At 38.8% G+C, this 18736-nt stretch overlaps 1 protein-coding gene across 4 annotated transcripts in view; it reads left to right on the top strand.

The window, feature by feature from the left end:
• Positions 1-15730, top strand: part of LOC121321913 (heat shock 70 kDa protein 12A-like) — a 90024-nt gene extending 74294 nt beyond the window's left edge. For 2 of the 4 annotated variants that reach the window (XM_041261299.1, XM_041261298.1), the window contains exons 8-12: positions 5495-5581; positions 9341-9445; positions 10857-11115; positions 11668-11771; positions 12541-15730. In XM_041261299.1, coding sequence (XP_041117233.1) covers positions 5495-5581; positions 9341-9445; positions 10857-11115; positions 11668-11771; positions 12541-13178 — 1193 coding nt within the window. In that variant the 3' untranslated portion in view covers positions 13179-15730. The remainder of the gene's footprint in view (positions 1-5494; positions 5582-9340; positions 9446-10856; positions 11116-11667; positions 11772-12540) is intronic. The other 2 variants (XM_041261302.1, XM_041261300.1) reach the window with 1 other exon arrangement.
• The last annotated feature ends 3006 nt before the right edge of the window (positions 15731-18736 follow it).

The raw sequence follows: 18736 nt of genomic DNA, 5'->3' as shown, positions 1-18736 counted from the left end.
CCCGGAGAAGAAGAAAGCAAGCAGCAAGCAGATACACTGTGTCCGGCTGCCCTGTGGGAGAGAGCTGCTGGAACAGGAGCAAATCAAAGAGGCGACGGTGCAGTTTTATACTGGACTGTTTTCCAGTGAGCCATGCAGTCAAAATGACAGGGACTCAATGCTGCAGGGCTTGCCCACCCTGAGCAAGGAAGAGAAGGGGAGTCTGGAAGGCAACATCACTCTCCAGGAACTGACCACGGCAGTTAAGCAGATGGCCAGCAGGAAGGTCCCAGGGATTGAAGGTCTACAAGCAGAATTTTTCCAATACTTTTTGGGACCAGATCTGCTGATGGTGCTGCAGGAGAGTCTGAGAGATGGAGAGCTGCCGCAGAGCTGTTCTGACTATGCTGCCTAAGAAAGGAGACCTGTGCCAACTAAAAAAACTGGAGACCAGTCTCAATTTTATGTGCCGATTTAAAAATATTTTCAAAATGTCTGGCGATAAGACTGAGAGAAGTATTGAACAGTTTAATACACCCGGACCAGACTTATTGTGTGCCAGGATGGTCAATATTTGACAATATATTTTTAATTAGAGAATTTTACTTGTACTCAGATGGGTGATTTTAATGTGGGACTGGTCTCCTTAGACCAGGAGAAATCTTTCGATCGGGTTGACCACCACTACCTGTTTACAACACTGGAGGCCTTTGGGTTCAGCCCCAGGCTCATTAACTATGTTAAAATTTTGTACAGTAATGTTTTTAGTATTTAAAAAATTAATGGTGGTCTGAGACGGCCTTTCCCGGTGTGCAGGGGCATCAGACAGGGCTGCTCCCTGTCTGGCATGCTGTACTCCCTCTCCATTGAGCCCCTGCTGGCTCTGCTGAGGAGCAGGCTGTCATGATGGGCGGTGCCTTGTTCTGCTCCGGCTGTGGCAGTAAAGGTGTCCGCTTATGCTGATGACATTAATGTGTTTATTTGCAGCAACCAAGATGTCCAGCTATTACAGCAGAGCCTAGAGACATTCCAAGGGGCTTCATCAGCAAAAATAAACTGGGCAAAGTGTGACACGTTCTTGTCAGGTAGCTGGAAGGAAGGGGGCCCTCCTGTTCTGCCACAGACATCGAGGTGGGAGAGAACAGGACTAAAAATATTAGGTGTCTTTCTGGGAACTAAAACATACATGGATATGAACTGGGAAAGTCTTGTGGACACGGTGAGAGGGCGGCTTCAGTGTTGGCGGGGGCTGCTCGCTCGGTTGTCCTTCAGGGAGAGGGTTATTGTAATTAATAACCTGGCTGCCTCTATGCTTTGGCATAGGCTTATGTGCCTGGACCCTCCCCAAGGCCTGATTGATGAAATTCAAAAGATGTTTGTAGAGTTCTTCTGGGGTGGGAGGCACTGGCTGAAGCCAGCCGTGTTGTACTTCCCTCGAGATGAGGGAGGGCAAGGGCTGGTCAGCATTGCCGGCAGGGTAGCGGCTTTCAGGCTGATGACAGTTCAGATGTTCCTGTACACCAGGGAGGAGGCTCACTGGAGGAAAGTGGCCAGACTGGCCCATTTAATGTTACCTGCGAATTCTCGCTGGCTCAGTGCTGCTGAGCTGGGAGCCAGGCTGGGATGGTGAAGTGAGAGGCAGGTTGAAAAGCTATTGAATAGTGTTAGGGGCTGTCTCTCTCCAGGGCTCAGAGAGGTCCTGATGGAGGAGATGGCAAAAGGACAAGAGGAGGATCAGAACTCTGACTTCCCAGTGCTGCTTGTGCCTCCCCAAGTAGGTGAGGAAGAAGAGCAAGAACAGCAGGAGTATGGCAAGCTGTTAAAAACTGACAAGAAAGCAAAGAGCTTAATTTTTTTAGTGTTAAAAATATGTTTTATAAGGAACTAAAACGGATGGTGGACTCCAAGTGGAGGGACAGTCTCTCTGTGAAAGAGGAAACAGCCCCAATGTGGAGAGTTCTGTATAAGCCGCCACTTGACAAGAGAACTGGGGACTTGCAGTGGAGGCTTCTCCACAGCATTTTAGCAATGGGGAGATTCCTGCACAGAGTAGACCCGAATATCAGCTCTGTGTGCAGTTTCTGTGGGCAGGAGGAGACAGTGGTTCACACATACAGTGAGTGTGAGAGACTGCAGCTGCTGTTTCAACTCCTCACGGAGCTGCTGCAGGGGCTGGGAGTCGCTTTTAGCAAACAGCTTTTTATTTTTGGAACCCCTTATAGTTTTAAAGAAAAGGAAAAGTGTGTTTTAATTAATTTTATTACAGGCCAGGCTAAACTGGCCATTTTAAAAAGTAGGAAAAGTAGGCTGTCTGGAGCAGGGATAGCTGATGTAGTCAGGCTGTTCAGGGTGCTGGTGGTCAGCAGATTAAAGATGGATTTCACCTATTTTAGCCTGGTTAATGATCTCTGGGGCTTTCAGAGGAGGTGGTGTGTGAGAGACGTACTGTGCTCTGTAGATGAGGAGGGAGAGCTCACTGTGCTGCTGTAAAACAATTTTTTTTAACTAAAAAACTTTTAACTGTTTTAACAAGAGTACAGTGTAGTATGTTTTTATTTTATTTATTTATTTATTTTTAGATGCTGAGTTAGTTTTTATCAAACCCACACTCAGCACAAATATAAATATATTAATTTGTACTTTTGTTTTTTTAAGGTTTAATTATGTGTAATATTGTAATTATTGCATAGAATAAAGGACTTTTAAAAGTCAAAAGTCTCTCTCTCTCTCTCTCTCTCTCTCTCTCTCTCTCTCATGTGCACGAGCAAAAGGTAAATAGAAAGCTGAATGCTCTGCTAGTCAAGACGGTAGTGGATCAGTATAGAATGGTAATTATTTCTACATCATACAACTTGAATTATCAAAATATTACATAAATAAAATCTAGCGGTTTAACGTTCAGGTTGTTTCTATAACATAATATACGAGCTGGACTGCATTCATAATTATGCTTAACTTTTTCTTCCTGTTATTTAGTAACTAAGCGATAAATATAAAAACTGCAGGACTGGATTTCAATAATGATTAATCATACAGTGACTTGCCATTTTCAGCTACCATTGTTTATTTTTCATGCAACAACATAATTAGCTGCATTTCTTAGCTGTTCATTTCTTTTAGCTGCTTGCTTTTACACACACACACACAAATACTGTTCTCATCCACAAATGTTAAGGTCGTTGATGCACCATGTGAGGGTGAGACTTGCACTGCAATGTTTCAGTGCTTGTTATTGTGATTAATATTGTTAATATTGTTCTGCTGGCATAGAGCAGTGGTGAAAAGTGTTGAATTTAAATCAAGGGAAGTAATGTTAAAACTGTACAATGCACTAGTAAGACCTCATCTTGAATATTGTGTTCAGTTCTGGTCACCTCGCTATAAAAAAGATATTGCTGCTCTAGAAAGAGTGCAAAGAAGAGCGACCAGAATTATTCCGGGCTTAAAAGGCATGTCATATGCAGACAGGCTAAAAGAATTGAATCTGTTCAGTCTTGAACAAAGAAGACTACGTGGCGACTTAATTCAAGCATTCAAAATTCTAAAAGGTATTGACAGTGTCGACCCAAGGGACTTTTTCAGCCTGAAAAAAGAAACAAGGACCAGGGGTCACAAATGGAGTTTAGAAAAAGGGGCATTCAGAACAGAAAATAGGAGACACTTTTTTACAGAGAATTGTGAGGGTCTGGAATCAACTCCCCAGTAATGTTGTTGAAGCTGACACCCTGGGATCCTTCAAGAAGCTGCTTGATGAGATTTTGGGATAAATAAGCTACTAACAACCAAACGAGCAAGATGGGCCGAATGGCCTCCTCTCGTTTGTAAACTTACTTATGTTCTTATGTTCTTATGTTCTTCTGTTCTTTCTTAAGTTCTTATGTTTATTATGTATCATGACTGTTGTTGAGCAAAGTGCCTACTGGTAATGTTTAGTGACTAGAGAATAATAATGACTGATAATAATAACGAGTAAACAATAGAACAGTTTAACAATCATATTAAAACTTAAAGCAAATACTTTCAAATGAGAAGAAACTGTGTAATGTATTTAACATTATTTAATGCCATGTCTTTCCTTAGGATGGAGCAATCTGGTATTAGGTGGTCAGCTGTGAGCTTGTCTTGTGAATGTCAGTCAGTGATAGTCATTTGAAATCTCTGAGGTATCCATTACGAAAATAAATATTTATACCTGTGAACATTAGCAAGTTGCTGTTTCCTGCGTTCTAAATACCTCTGTGTTATTGAGAGAATAATGTGATTGTGATCGGGGCAAACCTTCACTCCGTTATGCACCATAACATTGCATCAAAATAGTCAATAATATATGTTTTTTTAATATATAAAATTGCTACTGTGCTGCATTGAAAAAAAAAAAAGAAACATCTGCCACAAATCAAGGATTACTCTATCCTGGTAGCTCTTCCATTCTGAATGCAGGCTATTGTTCCATTAAAAAAAAAAAAAATTAAAAAAGCAATTCACCACATTTTAGGTCTGCTTTTAAGTCACATATGTGAACACACAAAGGCGCCTTAAACTGCAAATGTGAACGGGGTTGCAGACAAAAATCTGAGGTGGCCCAGGGCCACACAGTAGTGTGAACAGGGTCTAAGACTAAGAAAAAAACAGATCCTTTCCCCATTCGCAACTAAATGAGCTGTATTTCATATGAGACGTTCTTCACCTTCAGTAACAGAACATATCTTGCCTGTGAAATGAAGATGTTCAGTCTTTGTTGATCTGCCCGTTATATAATTATAATGGCTGAGTCATAAAGTCAAAAATAGTCATAAAAGATAATGATATTGTATTGATAGGATTATTAAACTTGGCACTGGATGGAGCATTTTGTTTCCCTTGTGTATTTGGTGAAGGCTGGTGCACGTACACACACACACACACACACACACACAGGAAGAGTCATTGTCTGACATTTCGATTTTTTTTTCCTATAAGGAATTCCAAGTATCAAATGCATTTCTTCAAATTGAAATGCAACATGAAAGAATACAAAACACAATCACTAGTTTATTTTTATTTATTTTTTGGTTGAAATGCTATGAAAAAGTACTGTTAAAATCAAAATATGTTTAAAATAATGTGTTCATCTTTCATATAGGAAAAAGTGATGGTAACAATTAAAGATTTCTAATTTTGTTGGATTTGTGTACTTCGTTGTATAGATCATTTAAATAGACCCCAGTGACATGCACCAAATCATTGCTGTTGTCATATGGAGACAAATTAGGTAATTGAAGTCACCAGAATACTTCAAACACCACCTATCACCACGTTGGCATGGCCAGCACAACGTCAACTGAGGACGCCGCAGAAGTTGGAATAAATTCATTGCTAGCTTTAAAACATTAAAACTTGTAATCATTTCAGAATAAAACAGCAAAAACTGATTTTGACACTGTCGCTTGCTTTTATGTTGGTGTTGATCAGACATACAGCTTCTGTGCGCTTGTCATTTCTTACATTCAGTCATTTTCTTTCTGTCAACAACCAGCCAAGGAAGTCGTCCGACGTAACCGGCAGAGCCGCACCTTTTTGGTGGAGAATGTCGTAGGAGAGCTCTGGTCAGAGCTGGCTGAAGGTAGAGTGCTTTTGCTCCTTTGCTCTTGCTGGGTCTTATATTGCTGGCAGGGGCACAGAGTGTTTTATTATGTAAAAGCAACACATTGTCAAACCCACTCTGGTTATTCACATCTGCTTATTAACACCCAGTTCCATTCCTATGAAATCTGATTCAAATTATTCTTGTCATTTCTTCAGTGTGTCATACCTACACAGTAACTGTATGTGTTTGATATGAAGCTGGGTAAATAGACACAGACTGTGACAGGAATGCATTGGCAAGATTCTTCAAAGGAAGAATAGGGAAAACTATTTTAAAGTATAGATTTGCACATCCATTCATATGTTGGTGTCACATTTTAAAACCTGGTATTTGGTGTGACACTAGGTTAAGAAAACTCTTTTTGCATGTCTCACTTTCAGTCTTGCACATTCATGGTCATTTCTCATGGGGAGTGAAGTTGTCTCCACTCCTTCATGGCCTTCTTTCATTTCTGTAACTAACCAGCTGCTTCCCCAGATGACTGGCATGCTTTACAGCCAGTTGACTGCCAAATGTAACTGATTTCTTGGAAAGCAAGGCAAGCAAACTGAGAACTTTCTTTAACTTGTGTAGTACCACATATCATATTTTAGAATGGAAATACATGTTTGTGATATCATATGCACATTCGAGATGTATATAGTGAATTAAAGTGCACTACAGGTAATATATGATTTATTATGGGAACTAGAGCCCCTTTTAATAAACCCCATATGCAGTGTTCATACATTAATGGAAACTTTATGTGCATGTGACCTGTATGTGCATAAATTGTGTAATATAAAATAATAAAAAAAAAAACTATACTATTCTCCAACATGCAATGTGAAAAAATAAATGCACTACTGAGGATGGGGCATTTGTTGTGTTTTCCAAGCCACTCAGTCCCCTTGCTTACAAAATATAATTTATGCCACATCAAATGGTCTTGTTGTCTTCAAATACAGTGTCTATAGAAAGTCTACACCCCCTTGAATTTTTTTTCATATTTTGTTGTGTCAGTGCCTCAGAGTTTCATGCATTTAAATGGGGATTTTTTTTCCACTTATCTACACACCATACTCCACACTGTTAAGGGGTAAAAAGTTTTTATTGAGAAAAAAATGATATATTAAAAATACAAAACTGAAAGATCATAATTGGATAAGTCTCCACCCCGAGTTAATACTTGGTGGAAGCACCTTTGGCAGCAATTACAGCTGTGAATCTGTTGGGATAGGTCTCTACCAACTTTCCACACCTAGATTTGGCAATATTTGACCATTCTTCTTTACAAAACTGTTCAAGCAACGTCAAGTTTTTTGGGGAGCGTTGATGGACAGCAATCAGCAAGTCATGCCACAAATTTTCGATTGGATTTAGGTCGGGGCTCTGGCTGGGCCACTCAAGGACAGTTACCTTTTTGTGCCTTAGCCACTCCAGTGTAGCTTTGGCTGTGTGCTTTGGGTCGTTGTCATGCTGAAAGATGAACTTCCGTCCCAGTTTCAGCTTTCTTGCACAGGGCAGCAGGTTTTCCTCAAGGACTTCGCTGTACTTTGCTCCATTCATTTTTCTTTCTATCCTGACAAGTGCCCCAGTCCCTGCTGATGAGAAACATCCCCATAACATGATGCTGCCACCACCATGCTTCACAGTAGGGATGGTGTTGTTTGAGTGATGCGCTTTGTTGGGTTTGCGCCAAACAAAGTTGCATTTTAGTTTCGTCAGAGCACAAAACTTGAGTGTTTTTTTGCAGGATTCAAGATGGGCTTTCTTGAGTAATGGCTTCCCTATTGTCACCCTACCATACAGGCCAGATTTGTGGAGTGCTTGGGATATTGTTGTCACATGCACAGTTTGATCAGTCTTGGCCATAAAAGCCTGTAGCTCTTGCAAAGTTGCCATTGGCCTCTTGGTAGCCTCTCTGATCAGTCTCCTTCTTGCTCAGTCATCCATTTTGGAGGGATGGCCTGATCTAGGCAGGGTCTTACACCTTCCACTTCTTAATAATCATCTTGACCGTACTCCAAGGGATAATCAGGCCTTTGATATTTTTTTATACCCATCCCCTGATCTGTGCCTTTCAACAACTTTGTCCTGGAGTACTTTTGAAAGCGCCTTGGTGCTCATGGTTGAGTCTTTGCTTTGAAATGCACTACCAAGTAGAGGGAATCTACAGGAACTGTTGAATTTATCCTGAAATCATGTGAATCACTACAATTTAACACAGGTCTAGGCCACTTAACTTGGTGTGTGATTTTGAAGGTGATTGGTTACACCTGAGCTAATTTAGGATTGCTATTACAAGGGTGGTGGACACTTATCCAACTAAGTTAATTCAGTTTTTATTTTTAATTAATTTTCATTGTTCTTAAAGATCTTGTAAAAAAGTCGTAACCCTTCAACAGCTCCATCCTAGGACACATCTGTATTATTCTTTTTTACACAAGATTAACGTCCCGATAATATTCCGTTTGTTTTCCACTTTTGTAAAACTTTCCCCCCCCATCTGAAGGATAGCCGTGTACATATATATACACAAATTCAAGGCACACCTCCTTTAACCCCCCCCCCACCCCCCCCCCCCCCCCCCCCCACCGCACACACACACACGTATTACCTACCCCCTTTTTTCACTCACTCCCATTGACGTGCCCCAATCACCACCCAAATTGAATTACCCCATGGTTAACCACAGGGTCTATTGTCCAGTCCAAAGAGCCAGGTGATAGGCCCTCATACCAAGTTGGTGTGAGGCTAAATGTTTAATCTTGTACCATAATCCATAGTCAAATAAATACCATTCATTACAAATACACTGCATGGGGGAACTACTGAAAGATTTAATATAACACATTTACTGCAATGCAGAATGACTCGGTGGGTCATTTTTTCAATTTAATTACATTCCTGCAATGGTAAACAGCTTTGTAAGTCTTACTGCTGAATTCATAGATTTGCAGGGGGTCTGAGTGGGGTAAAATGCTTTTTTTATCTTTGATAATGTTTGTTGGAGGGTAGTGGATATTTAATGGTTTCTTTTAAATATCAAAAAGGGAACTGTCTGGTTAGGTTAGCACAGCTTGTTCCAGTCAGACAGATTTAGGGAATTGTAGCTGTAAGTGTGCTCTGGCTGTGCTTCAGATATTGATTTTTGTTTTTATGAGGCTGATTGGTTATTTGAGAAGAAGTAGGAGGAGCGCTAAATATATTTCATGTGTATTCAGATGGTTCAGATAAGGTTTTGTCTAAGTGAATGGTCTTGTTCTGTTGTATTTAACCCTGGTCCTGCTCCCAATGCTCCAGATTTTTTTTTTCATCTTATTCACTTTTGTTTGTGTTTATGATGTGTATTGCAGTCTAGTGGTAAACAAAGATTGCTTTTGCTCAGCACTGTTTAAAGTCTCCAAGGCCAAAAAATGACATATCGAAATATCGCTACTGTACAACAATTCAATCAAAATCAACCGTCCAACAGTCCTTATTCCTCTTGTAAGTTTGTTTCTGCTTCTCCCTATAAAATTATCAAAAAACTTGGGAAGGATATTTTTAATGATTTTAGTAAAGGTATGTATCTCCACCTATTCAATTGAATAGAACCCTGTATGTTTAAAACACATATTTATTTCCTGGTTGAAACAAAAATATGTACCATTTTAAGTATATTTGAGAACCAGCAGTTATGTTGTATATGTGGTATCGAAAAGCACTGATATTAAGTATGACTATTTTATTTTTTTTCCCTCCTTTTCCCAGGCGACCGCTATGTAGTGGTTGACTGTGGTGGGGGCACAGTGGATCTGACTGTCCATCAGATTAGACTGCCTGAAGGACATCTAAAGGAGCTATACAAGTCCTCAGGTAAAGTTTATTGTGATTTGTGTTAAGGAGATTGAAGCTATATAAATAAAAGAAGAAACCCGTTATGTTAAGAATTATTTAGGTTAATATCAGAAGAAATGTGTGAGAATCCTATTTAACCTGGAAACATTTTTATTCTACATACAATCTGTATGTAGAGTAGGTGGGACAAGCAGATTATATTGTCTCATGAATGTAACGAGGAATTCTGGTTGGTCCCAGCACTTAGGATTCTCCAGTCAAGCTCAAAGCAACTAAAAACAGAGTAAAGGCAGATTTAGTAAAATATTTCAATATTGGAGCAAGAAAACCTAGAGGTACTCAGAATGATAGCAAATCTAAAAATATAATAAAAAAACAACAAAAGTGACATTTGAAACTCATCATGCTGAACAAGCTATAACTGACGCTCTGAATCAAATGTCTTGTTTGTGTCGGGATAAAACTGCCATTTCCGGGACCCCAGAGAGCAGTTTACTTTGGATACAACAAATCAACTAAAAGTCTTGTTCCCTTTTAAAAAGGAGCAAGATTTATTATTCTTATCAATTATTCATGTCCATCTTGTGACAGCCAATGATCAAGGGTCAATATTAGCCTATCCCTGGTGTCAGGTTTTAATTTGAATGTCTCAGAGCACATGAAAGCAGCGTAATGGCTTCATATCAATTAACATGTTGCTAACGGTGACAAAAGCGTGCCACCATATTGGCAAGATACGTTTTAAAACTGTTATTGATGCTGTAGATATTTAATCAATAACTGTTAGACACCCAATACTGCTACATTTAGAAATACCAAAAGAAATGAAATCAATGCAATGACAGCCATTTCAAGTACAAGTCTTTTCCATCACTTAGATAGTTTGGATTTAAATGATTATGCCACTGCGGATGTTGCTCTAGCTCATGTAATAAAGTGTGAAGGATCTCTTAGTGGCCCCATTAAGAGGAATGTGTGTGTTCTGATTTATCATGCATTAGACACTGCTCATGCCAAGGGGTGAAGAGCACTAATTACTTCAAGTCACATAGCAAGGAAACAAAATTAAATGGAGGGGGAAAAAAAACCCTCTGCTATTGACCTACAAATCTTACACTGATCTACTCCACGACATCATAATGATCTCTAATGCTCATTACAATCCAAACCATACTTTAGGTTCATCAGAAGCAGATCTCTGCAAGTCACAAAAGCAACAACTAAAGGCGACATTTTCTAAATTCTTAAACAAAACTGGATTAAAAATAGTTGTTTAGTTCAGCACATTGAATCTAAAGGCCCCCAAGTTTACGTTGCAGACATTATTTTTATATATATTTTTTAATCATTCACTTTTTTGTAAAGTGCTTTGCGCTGAGTGTATGAAATGAATGATGCTGTTGAATCCCTAGTTCTCTTGTGATTGCAGGCGGTCCTTACGGTTCTATAGGTGTAGACTATGAGTTTGAAAAGCTGCTGTGCAAGATCTTCGGGGTGGATTTTATTGACCAGTTTAAGATCAAGCGGCCTGCAGCCTGGGTGGATCTGATGATTGCATTTGAGTCACGGAAGAGAGCGGCGGCTCCCGAGAGAACCAGTCCTCTCAACATCAACCTGCCCTTCTCCTTCATCGACTACTACAAGAAGTTCAGAGGGCACAGCGTGGAGCACGCCCTTCGCAAGAGCAAGTGAGCACACAGAAAACAGCAAGATTACATGTAAAGCTATCAAAAACCCTGTTCTGAACATAATTCTCCATAAGCGTTGTGCTGTTGCAATGATTTCACTTTCTTCCTTATGCATGCAGGTTCATTCAGGTCTCTAGTGAAGCCTGGTTCATAGTTCAATTATGTGACTGTCACTGAAGGCATTTCTACTCTGGCGTTCCAAGGGTGACTAGTTGTCAGACTTTTTTCTCAGCTCTAGCTAGTCGGGTTTTACAACCATCTCTCAGTGGTCACAAGTCTGACGTATGAACGAGACATTCCCAGGACAGGTTGAGCATGGAGACAGGGTTCAAAACGGGAAAAGCCGTCATAAGTGCTGAAGGTCAAAATCATAATTATTATCAATATTCAATTTTAAAAAGTGCATGTAAAATTAAATCTCCAACTCCAAATGTTTGATGTTTTGAAAAAAAGTTGTTTAATCTTTGTGCTGTGGTAAAATGACATGCATTCAACATTTATTAAAACTGGTAGCTGTTTTTATCATCTTTTTGTCTGCTTGTCTGTTAACAGCGTAGATTTTGTGAAATGGTCTTCCCAAGGAATGCTTCGGATGAATCCGGATGCAATGAACGCTCTCTTTAAATCCACAATAGACCACATTATCCAGCACATCAGTAAGTACTGGAGTTCAATTACTTCTATGGGTAGCTTAAAGGGTTATAAGAAGTAATTCCATGAATCTTACCTGTTGTGTACTTCTGTTTAATTAAATGTGCAGTTTCAAAAGAAGCACATGTTGCAGTAAACATGATTATCTGGTACTACATTAGGTTAAACTTTAAATGCAAACATGTACCATAATAAAGTTATTAATTAATCAGTGATTAGTTTAATTAATCTACTGCATATGGTGGCAAATTTAAAAAATAAAATGTACTTTTTACTTACTATTAAAGTCTAAAATACACTAAAAAGTAAGGTTTTTAAAAAAAGGTAATTTTTAACAGTGTAAATGTATTGCCTCACAAACTCTGGGTCCTGCATGCCTAACGAGATGCAGGTTAATTTTTATAGCAACATATCTGGGTTTAATCCTGTCAGTGACATTAAACAGGACGTCAGATGTCAGGTTCATTCTTGCTGATACATATGTTCTTTTTCAGAACTACTGAATAACTGCTGTTGATGGTCTAAAATACTATTAGTTCATTTATTTGGTATATTCTACAACTAGGAATATCACTTTTCCCCCCATCTGCTGGTGAAAGACAGTATAGCAAGAAGTTTAGTGGTGCAACACACACCAGCAAACAAGACTAGCTAGCAACTCTTTTATTAATAAAATTAAGTTTGCATTTCATGAAACATTTCAATGGTTTTTGAGTGAACAGGGCCCATTATGCAATTTCCTAAGAATCAGCCACTTCCTTCCTGTGTACCCAGGTGATCTGTTTGAGAAGCCTGAAGTGAGCGACATCAAGTTCCTGTTCCTAGTCGGAGGTTTCGCTGAGTCTCCTTTACTCCAGCACGCCATTCAGACCATGCTGGGAGGCCGCTGTCGCATCATCGTCCCCCATGACATGGGGCTGACCATCCTGAAGGGAGCCGTGCTGTTTGGCCTGGACCCCTCAGTGATCAAGGTGCGCCGCTCCCCTCTCACTTATGGTGTTGGTGTCCTCAACAGGTACATGGAGGGGAAGCACCCACCGGAGAAAATGCTTTTGAAGGACGGCACTCGCTGGTGCACTGATGTCTTCGACAAGTTCATCTCAGCCGACCAGTCGGTGGCCCTCGGGGAAACGGTCAAGCGCAGCTACACCCCGGCCAAACCGTCCCAGCTGGTCATTGTGATCAACATCTACTGCTCGGAGGTAGATGACGTCTCTTTCATCACAGACCCCGGGGTTAAGAAGTGTGGCACTCTGCGACTGGACCTTACAGGGACAGAGCCCTCCTCTGCTCCAGTCCGGAGGGAGATCCAGACCCGTCTGCAGTTTGGAGACACTGAGATCAAGGCTATGGCACTTGATATCGCCACCTCCAGATGTGTTAAGGCCAGCATTGATTTCCTAAATTATTAATCCTGTATTCATTTAACCGCACGCAACTCACACACTGAGAACCTGGAACACCTGGAGAATACCAAGGAGTCTTAGTGCAGTAGTCAAACAAATAAGTATGCCTCAAAGTGATGTGATTCGTCAGCAGTTCAAAATGATAATATCTACTATTGCAGCCCAATTGGCTTAGGACTGATTTAAAGATGCAGCTAACTGCAGTCTTGTTTTACACTTAAATAGAATGTCTTTATTGGTGTTCTGCTGTCTGTGAAAGAAACTTGAAAGCCATGCTTGTTTACATTCTCCAGAGCTATGTAGTTGTAGTTGTAGGGGTCCAAGCTTCCTACCTCCTAGAAGTGGGGTGTTAAAATACTAATAGTCCATATTTCAAAATTGTGTGTTTTGTTATAATAATGAACAGGCTACATCTGTAGACATGTTACATATAAAGCATTCTGGAAAAATTATGTAACTGGGAGTATAGATACCACATACCTACTTACGACACTAACACACTGAAGAAAATCATACACTGCAAATGAATATAACACCTTGAAAAATGTACTGCTTAGGCTAATGCAACTGGAATGAAATCTGTCTTTTCAGGCGCTATTACTGTATTTCATCTTCACCCTCTGTAAAAAGCTTGGTTATCAATATATGCACATTGCTATGAAATTAGTCTTTGAAATCCTAGAATGTGAAATGTTTCAAAAGTAAATAGGAAAACCAAAAGCTAACTAAAGAATGCTGCTAGCTGAACCTGCCTCAATATTTTCATATAGCCATAGCAATACGCTTTTGCTTTTTTTTTGCTTTTTATGCTTGTGGAAAATTGCCACTATTTAAATAGCTATTTGTTACATTATGTTATATTCCAGAGTTCAATATACTGAAGAACATTGGAGTTGATATATAATAAAATACTTATTTTAATTGTAATGTATATACACATTTTAAAATATTGTACAGATTTTTGTTTTGTTAGCAGCTTACAGATTTGAGAATATGCTGGCTAATGTGAATAGTTTTCTGTTGTTTCATTGTCACCAGCCTGTGTGTCAAAATCTAAAAAAGTTAGAAAGTGATATATGCAATTTTAAAAGTCGGTATGATCCAACTGTAAGACATTTTAATAAATTGCTGTGTCCTTATAAAACTGAAAGGCCTTATTTTATAGGAGTATGGTAGGTCAGTGGTGTATTGAAACCATGATTGATTTGTATTGTATGTGTGTCTATGTGAGCTGTCCAGCTTAACTAAAAACTAAAACATGTATTAGCATCTCATTGCAATTATGTATGTAATCAGAAACAGCACATCAAGTGTATTACTGTTTGGAAGGAAAACTACTTACAGACAATCAGAGAACACCACATATTATGTATTCTTACCTGCTGATACTTTGGGCCATATTTTCAAAACTTTTACTCCAGTCTTTAATTAACTACCTTGAAAAAGAGGTAAAACACCTGTTACTTCTACAAAACTAGAACCAAACAACTAAGTTGTATATTTCAAGGTCTTTTAAACATGCTCAATAGGGTTTTGTTTTTCAATTTGGAATGCTAACTTGATTTTGTTTCTCCTTTCAAAAAAATAGGAGGTAATTAAAGGACGGAGGAAATGCTTTGAAAATATGGCCCTTCTCCTTTTGTCATTGTCCCATTGTTTTGTTTATGCTGTTAAATGTCGCTCTCTAGGGAATAAACCTCTTGACAAATCATCCTGTTTTCAGTGGGCTACTCAAGGACAGCAGTTCCCTTGGTTACAGTACAACAAACACCATTCACAATACAATTTCCTAGTATATACAGACATGAAAATCAGTGCAAACCGTTTAAACAAAAGAGTTACACCCTTGGCAAAGCGATTCTCTAAGCTTCTCTCTAAAAACAGACTGGCTAAAATCAGACTTGCTGATAAATTCTTAACACTGGACATTGCATTGTTCCAATCTTTAGCAGGACTGTGTTCAGAACCCTTGGTTGTTCATGGCAGACTTTGGATTTCAACTAGAGTACAATAAAGAATCAGCTATTCTGGTGCCTGATTACGGATCACTTAAAAAAACAAACAAAAAAAACAAAAACTAGTGAGGTTTTCTTCTTCCAGCCTTATTCAGCCAGATAAGTTGGTTGTACACTACACAGTGCTTTGCTAGTAATTTACAACTGAGAAAAAACTCTACACAACCTATTTAAATAGTAGTGTTGTCTGAGTTACATGATAGTGCACAACACAACATCACGATAGTCACATTTTAGAAAAGGTAACTAGGTGATAATTGTTCTCCTAGTTCTTTGTGATTAAGATTTGACCGTGTATAATGTATCTAATGTACAAATTAATTCTACCAACAACTGAGTGATGATATTGAAAATGGAATTACTTAAACCTGGCTACAGATGAATGCTGAAGCTCCAAGAGAGGCGACACCAATCTGTGAGCCATCTAATTGCATCAATTACATCAATGTATTGTAATAGGCAAATTCAGGAAGAAATCCTCTAGCCCTATTTTTGTTTCCTGACTGAAAAAAAAATGACTGCAGAGCATGTTCACTATCAATATTTCACTTTTATAGCACCTTTCATGACCAAAGCTGTTGCATAGCACAATACAAATATCCATTGTATCAATTTAATTTAAAGCATAAATAAAGAGATTTTAGGCAGTCAGAGTCTCACAATCCCTAATAGAGATTTAAAATGGCTGGTTTCACAGTCCCAGATTATCAGTGATCTTTCTTTACCTTACCTATGGTAACATTAGGTAGTCCAGGATTAGTGCTAATTGAGGTCTGTGAAACCTTAGAAAGGAGCATTGCAACTAAAAGCTTTATCACACTACATACACTTCTTGTTTATAGACTCACACAGCAGATACACGGACCAAAGAGATTGAGAACATCAGGCACAGGTAGATAGGACAATCTAGATTTCACTGGAAGCCAGTAAATGGATGCTAAGATTTAGATGTACTTTAGTTCTCCGGCTGTAGCACTGTGTAGTAGCTGTCCAGTCAAGAAGTTACAAAATGCACAGATTGGTTTTCAGCATTGGAGAGAGATTTTTGAGATGTTGTTTAAGTGAAAGAAAAAGTTGTATTTGTTGTGTTCGGGACATATGACTGGCCTGTCTGGACTTGTAGAAGTGGAAGACTCTGTTGCCCTACAAGCACTTTGCCAATGAACATGAAGCCCACTATTGAATGTAGGCTGAAGACTGATTTGTTTTCATAGTTTGAATGGTTTACAGCTACCAGTTTATTTTAATTGTGCCCTGGAACGCCTTGTCTTGGAGAGCACAGGTTGCTTTGTATGGTATGTATTCCTGTTTCCCATAAACCTGAAACTTAACTTTTGTTAAGTCTGTATTGTCTGTGTCAGTATGTCCTCCATGTTTCATCAATGCCACAAGTCTTGGTACAGTAACATAAAGATGGCTTTGTCTTTGTCCATACAGGAAGGCCAGTGCATTCACTGTGTTGTGGTAGCGCATCATTTCCAGCAGCTGATAACATGCATTACATCCCCCCTCCTTCTTCTCCTTCCTTAACCAGATTGAACCTTTCAGGTGGAATAGTCTTTACACAGAAAACCACAGGGCATATATGCACGAATGTAGACCTGCTTGTGCAGTTTTGCTTATTTTAAGATTAATTGCCCAGCTGTGTATCCTTTAATCAACACCATAGAACTGGAAACTAATGCAGGCCAGCTCAGTAGTTTTTGAAAAAATTCCCTTCTGAAGGAAACTAGTGTTCTTTGTTTACAATTCTACTTGGGTCGTGATGTTTTTATATTTTGGTTTTAAGGTTTCTTGTAATGCTAACTGAATTTCAAAGCTTATTGTTCACAGAAATTAAAACAGGACAATAGATAAAAAGCTTCATTAATATGTAGATTGACAAAATTAAAAATATTCCAACAGGTGTTACCTGACCAATGTAAACTGGTCTTAAAGGCTATGCTGTGCTAATTAAACTTACAATGTTAATCAAAGCTATTTCTAAGCACATATTAGAGGTGTCTTAGGAACACAAAAGAGTATGCCTTGTTGTTATTTAATTAGATTAACTGGAGTGATTAACTTGTTGCCACTAAGATCCAGGAAACTTTTATTTTTGATTGAGGGCTGCAGTCTTCAAACTGATACATTTAGTTGAAAGCAAAATAGTTTTTTCTCTTGAATTTAGTCATGTCAAGCAAGATTTCCATTTTGTTTTGAACAATTGTCATTTAGAAAGAGTTTCTCAATTAGGAAAGTTTTCAAACTGCAATTAAACCTCTATTATCCAAAATAACTGGGACCAGAGGAGTGTTCATATAATCAAATTGTTCTGATAAATGAATGACAACTGTGAGTGTTTATATGACTAATGAAGAAACCTCCTAAAAGATCAGTAAGAAAAAATCAACCAACATACCCTTGAACTTGAAAATTATAATATTCATATAGCTTTCCCCCATAAATGGCTCAACATTATAAACATAAGCATACCAATAGTGTTTAACGTCTTCATGTAGTGTTAAATAAAAATAACACGGTGACGTTCTAATATTATGGTCATCATTAGGTTCTGTAAAATGCTTTCGATTCAAAGGGAATTGTCGGCTTTTAACTGGCCAATTATCATGCATGTTTGTCTCATCTCAATTTAAAACTTTCAAACCTCAACATCAATAGATCGAAGAACTGTAACAAGAGGGATTTTTTTTCAAACCCTACCTGAAGACACTACACTCTATTTTTATTCTTATGTGTTCATAATGTGGATCTGCATCGGACATGCAAAACTCACCTGTTTACAAATTAAAAGGTTATAATTTGTTTAATTGAAAACACTTTGGAGATTATACACACAGTACAACCTAATGGTGTGATTTAAAAGTTTAACCTGCTTTCAACTGAAATGTGTACATTTCTAGGTCTACTCTACAGTAGAGAGCCACAAGAAGATGGGACTCCCTCGGGATCACTGCGGTACGGGAAAAAACTGTTACATTTTGTGTGATGGGATGGTGAAGTGAAGTGAAGTGAAGCTCAATGGAATGGGTGGGACCGGGAAATAAAAGCCAAATAAAACTGTCAGGATGGGCAAGAACAGGATTTCAGCTTCAGAGAATGGGAAGAAACAGGACTACTCTGCCACCAGCAGACAGGAAGAGTGTTTTTTGCTCTTTAAATTCATTAAAGAGCCTATGACATGGAATTTGACTGTTCCCATAAACATAAAACATAATATTAACATGTCTCACTTGAACATATAGTCATATTAATTTTACCAAATTTAATCGCACTACAATTAATCAAATAATACCCGGCAATACACAGAGGATGATCTCCATGTCCTGGTTTAGGGCCAGGAGACTGACCTCACAAGGGAGATACCCACAGGCTACTTGCATCTGCGATTATGGCTGACAGCGACAGTGAAAGTGAGAGTAGCCTAATTTGATCAGTTTCAGACACCTCTTATGAATGTGAATCATGTAGTGATGGATCTCACGTAGAGAGAGAAAACGGATTGTCTCCAGTATCAATTTGAGCCGTATGCCTCCGAATAAAAAGGGT

This window comes from Polyodon spathula, chromosome 10 (genome assembly GCF_017654505.1).
Source record: "Polyodon spathula isolate WHYD16114869_AA chromosome 10, ASM1765450v1, whole genome shotgun sequence".
In the NCBI taxonomy this organism is placed as follows: domain Eukaryota; kingdom Metazoa; phylum Chordata; class Actinopteri; order Acipenseriformes; family Polyodontidae; genus Polyodon; species Polyodon spathula.
The sequence above is the reverse complement of the archived record's forward strand: the minus strand, read 5'-3'. Positions and strand labels throughout refer to the sequence as shown.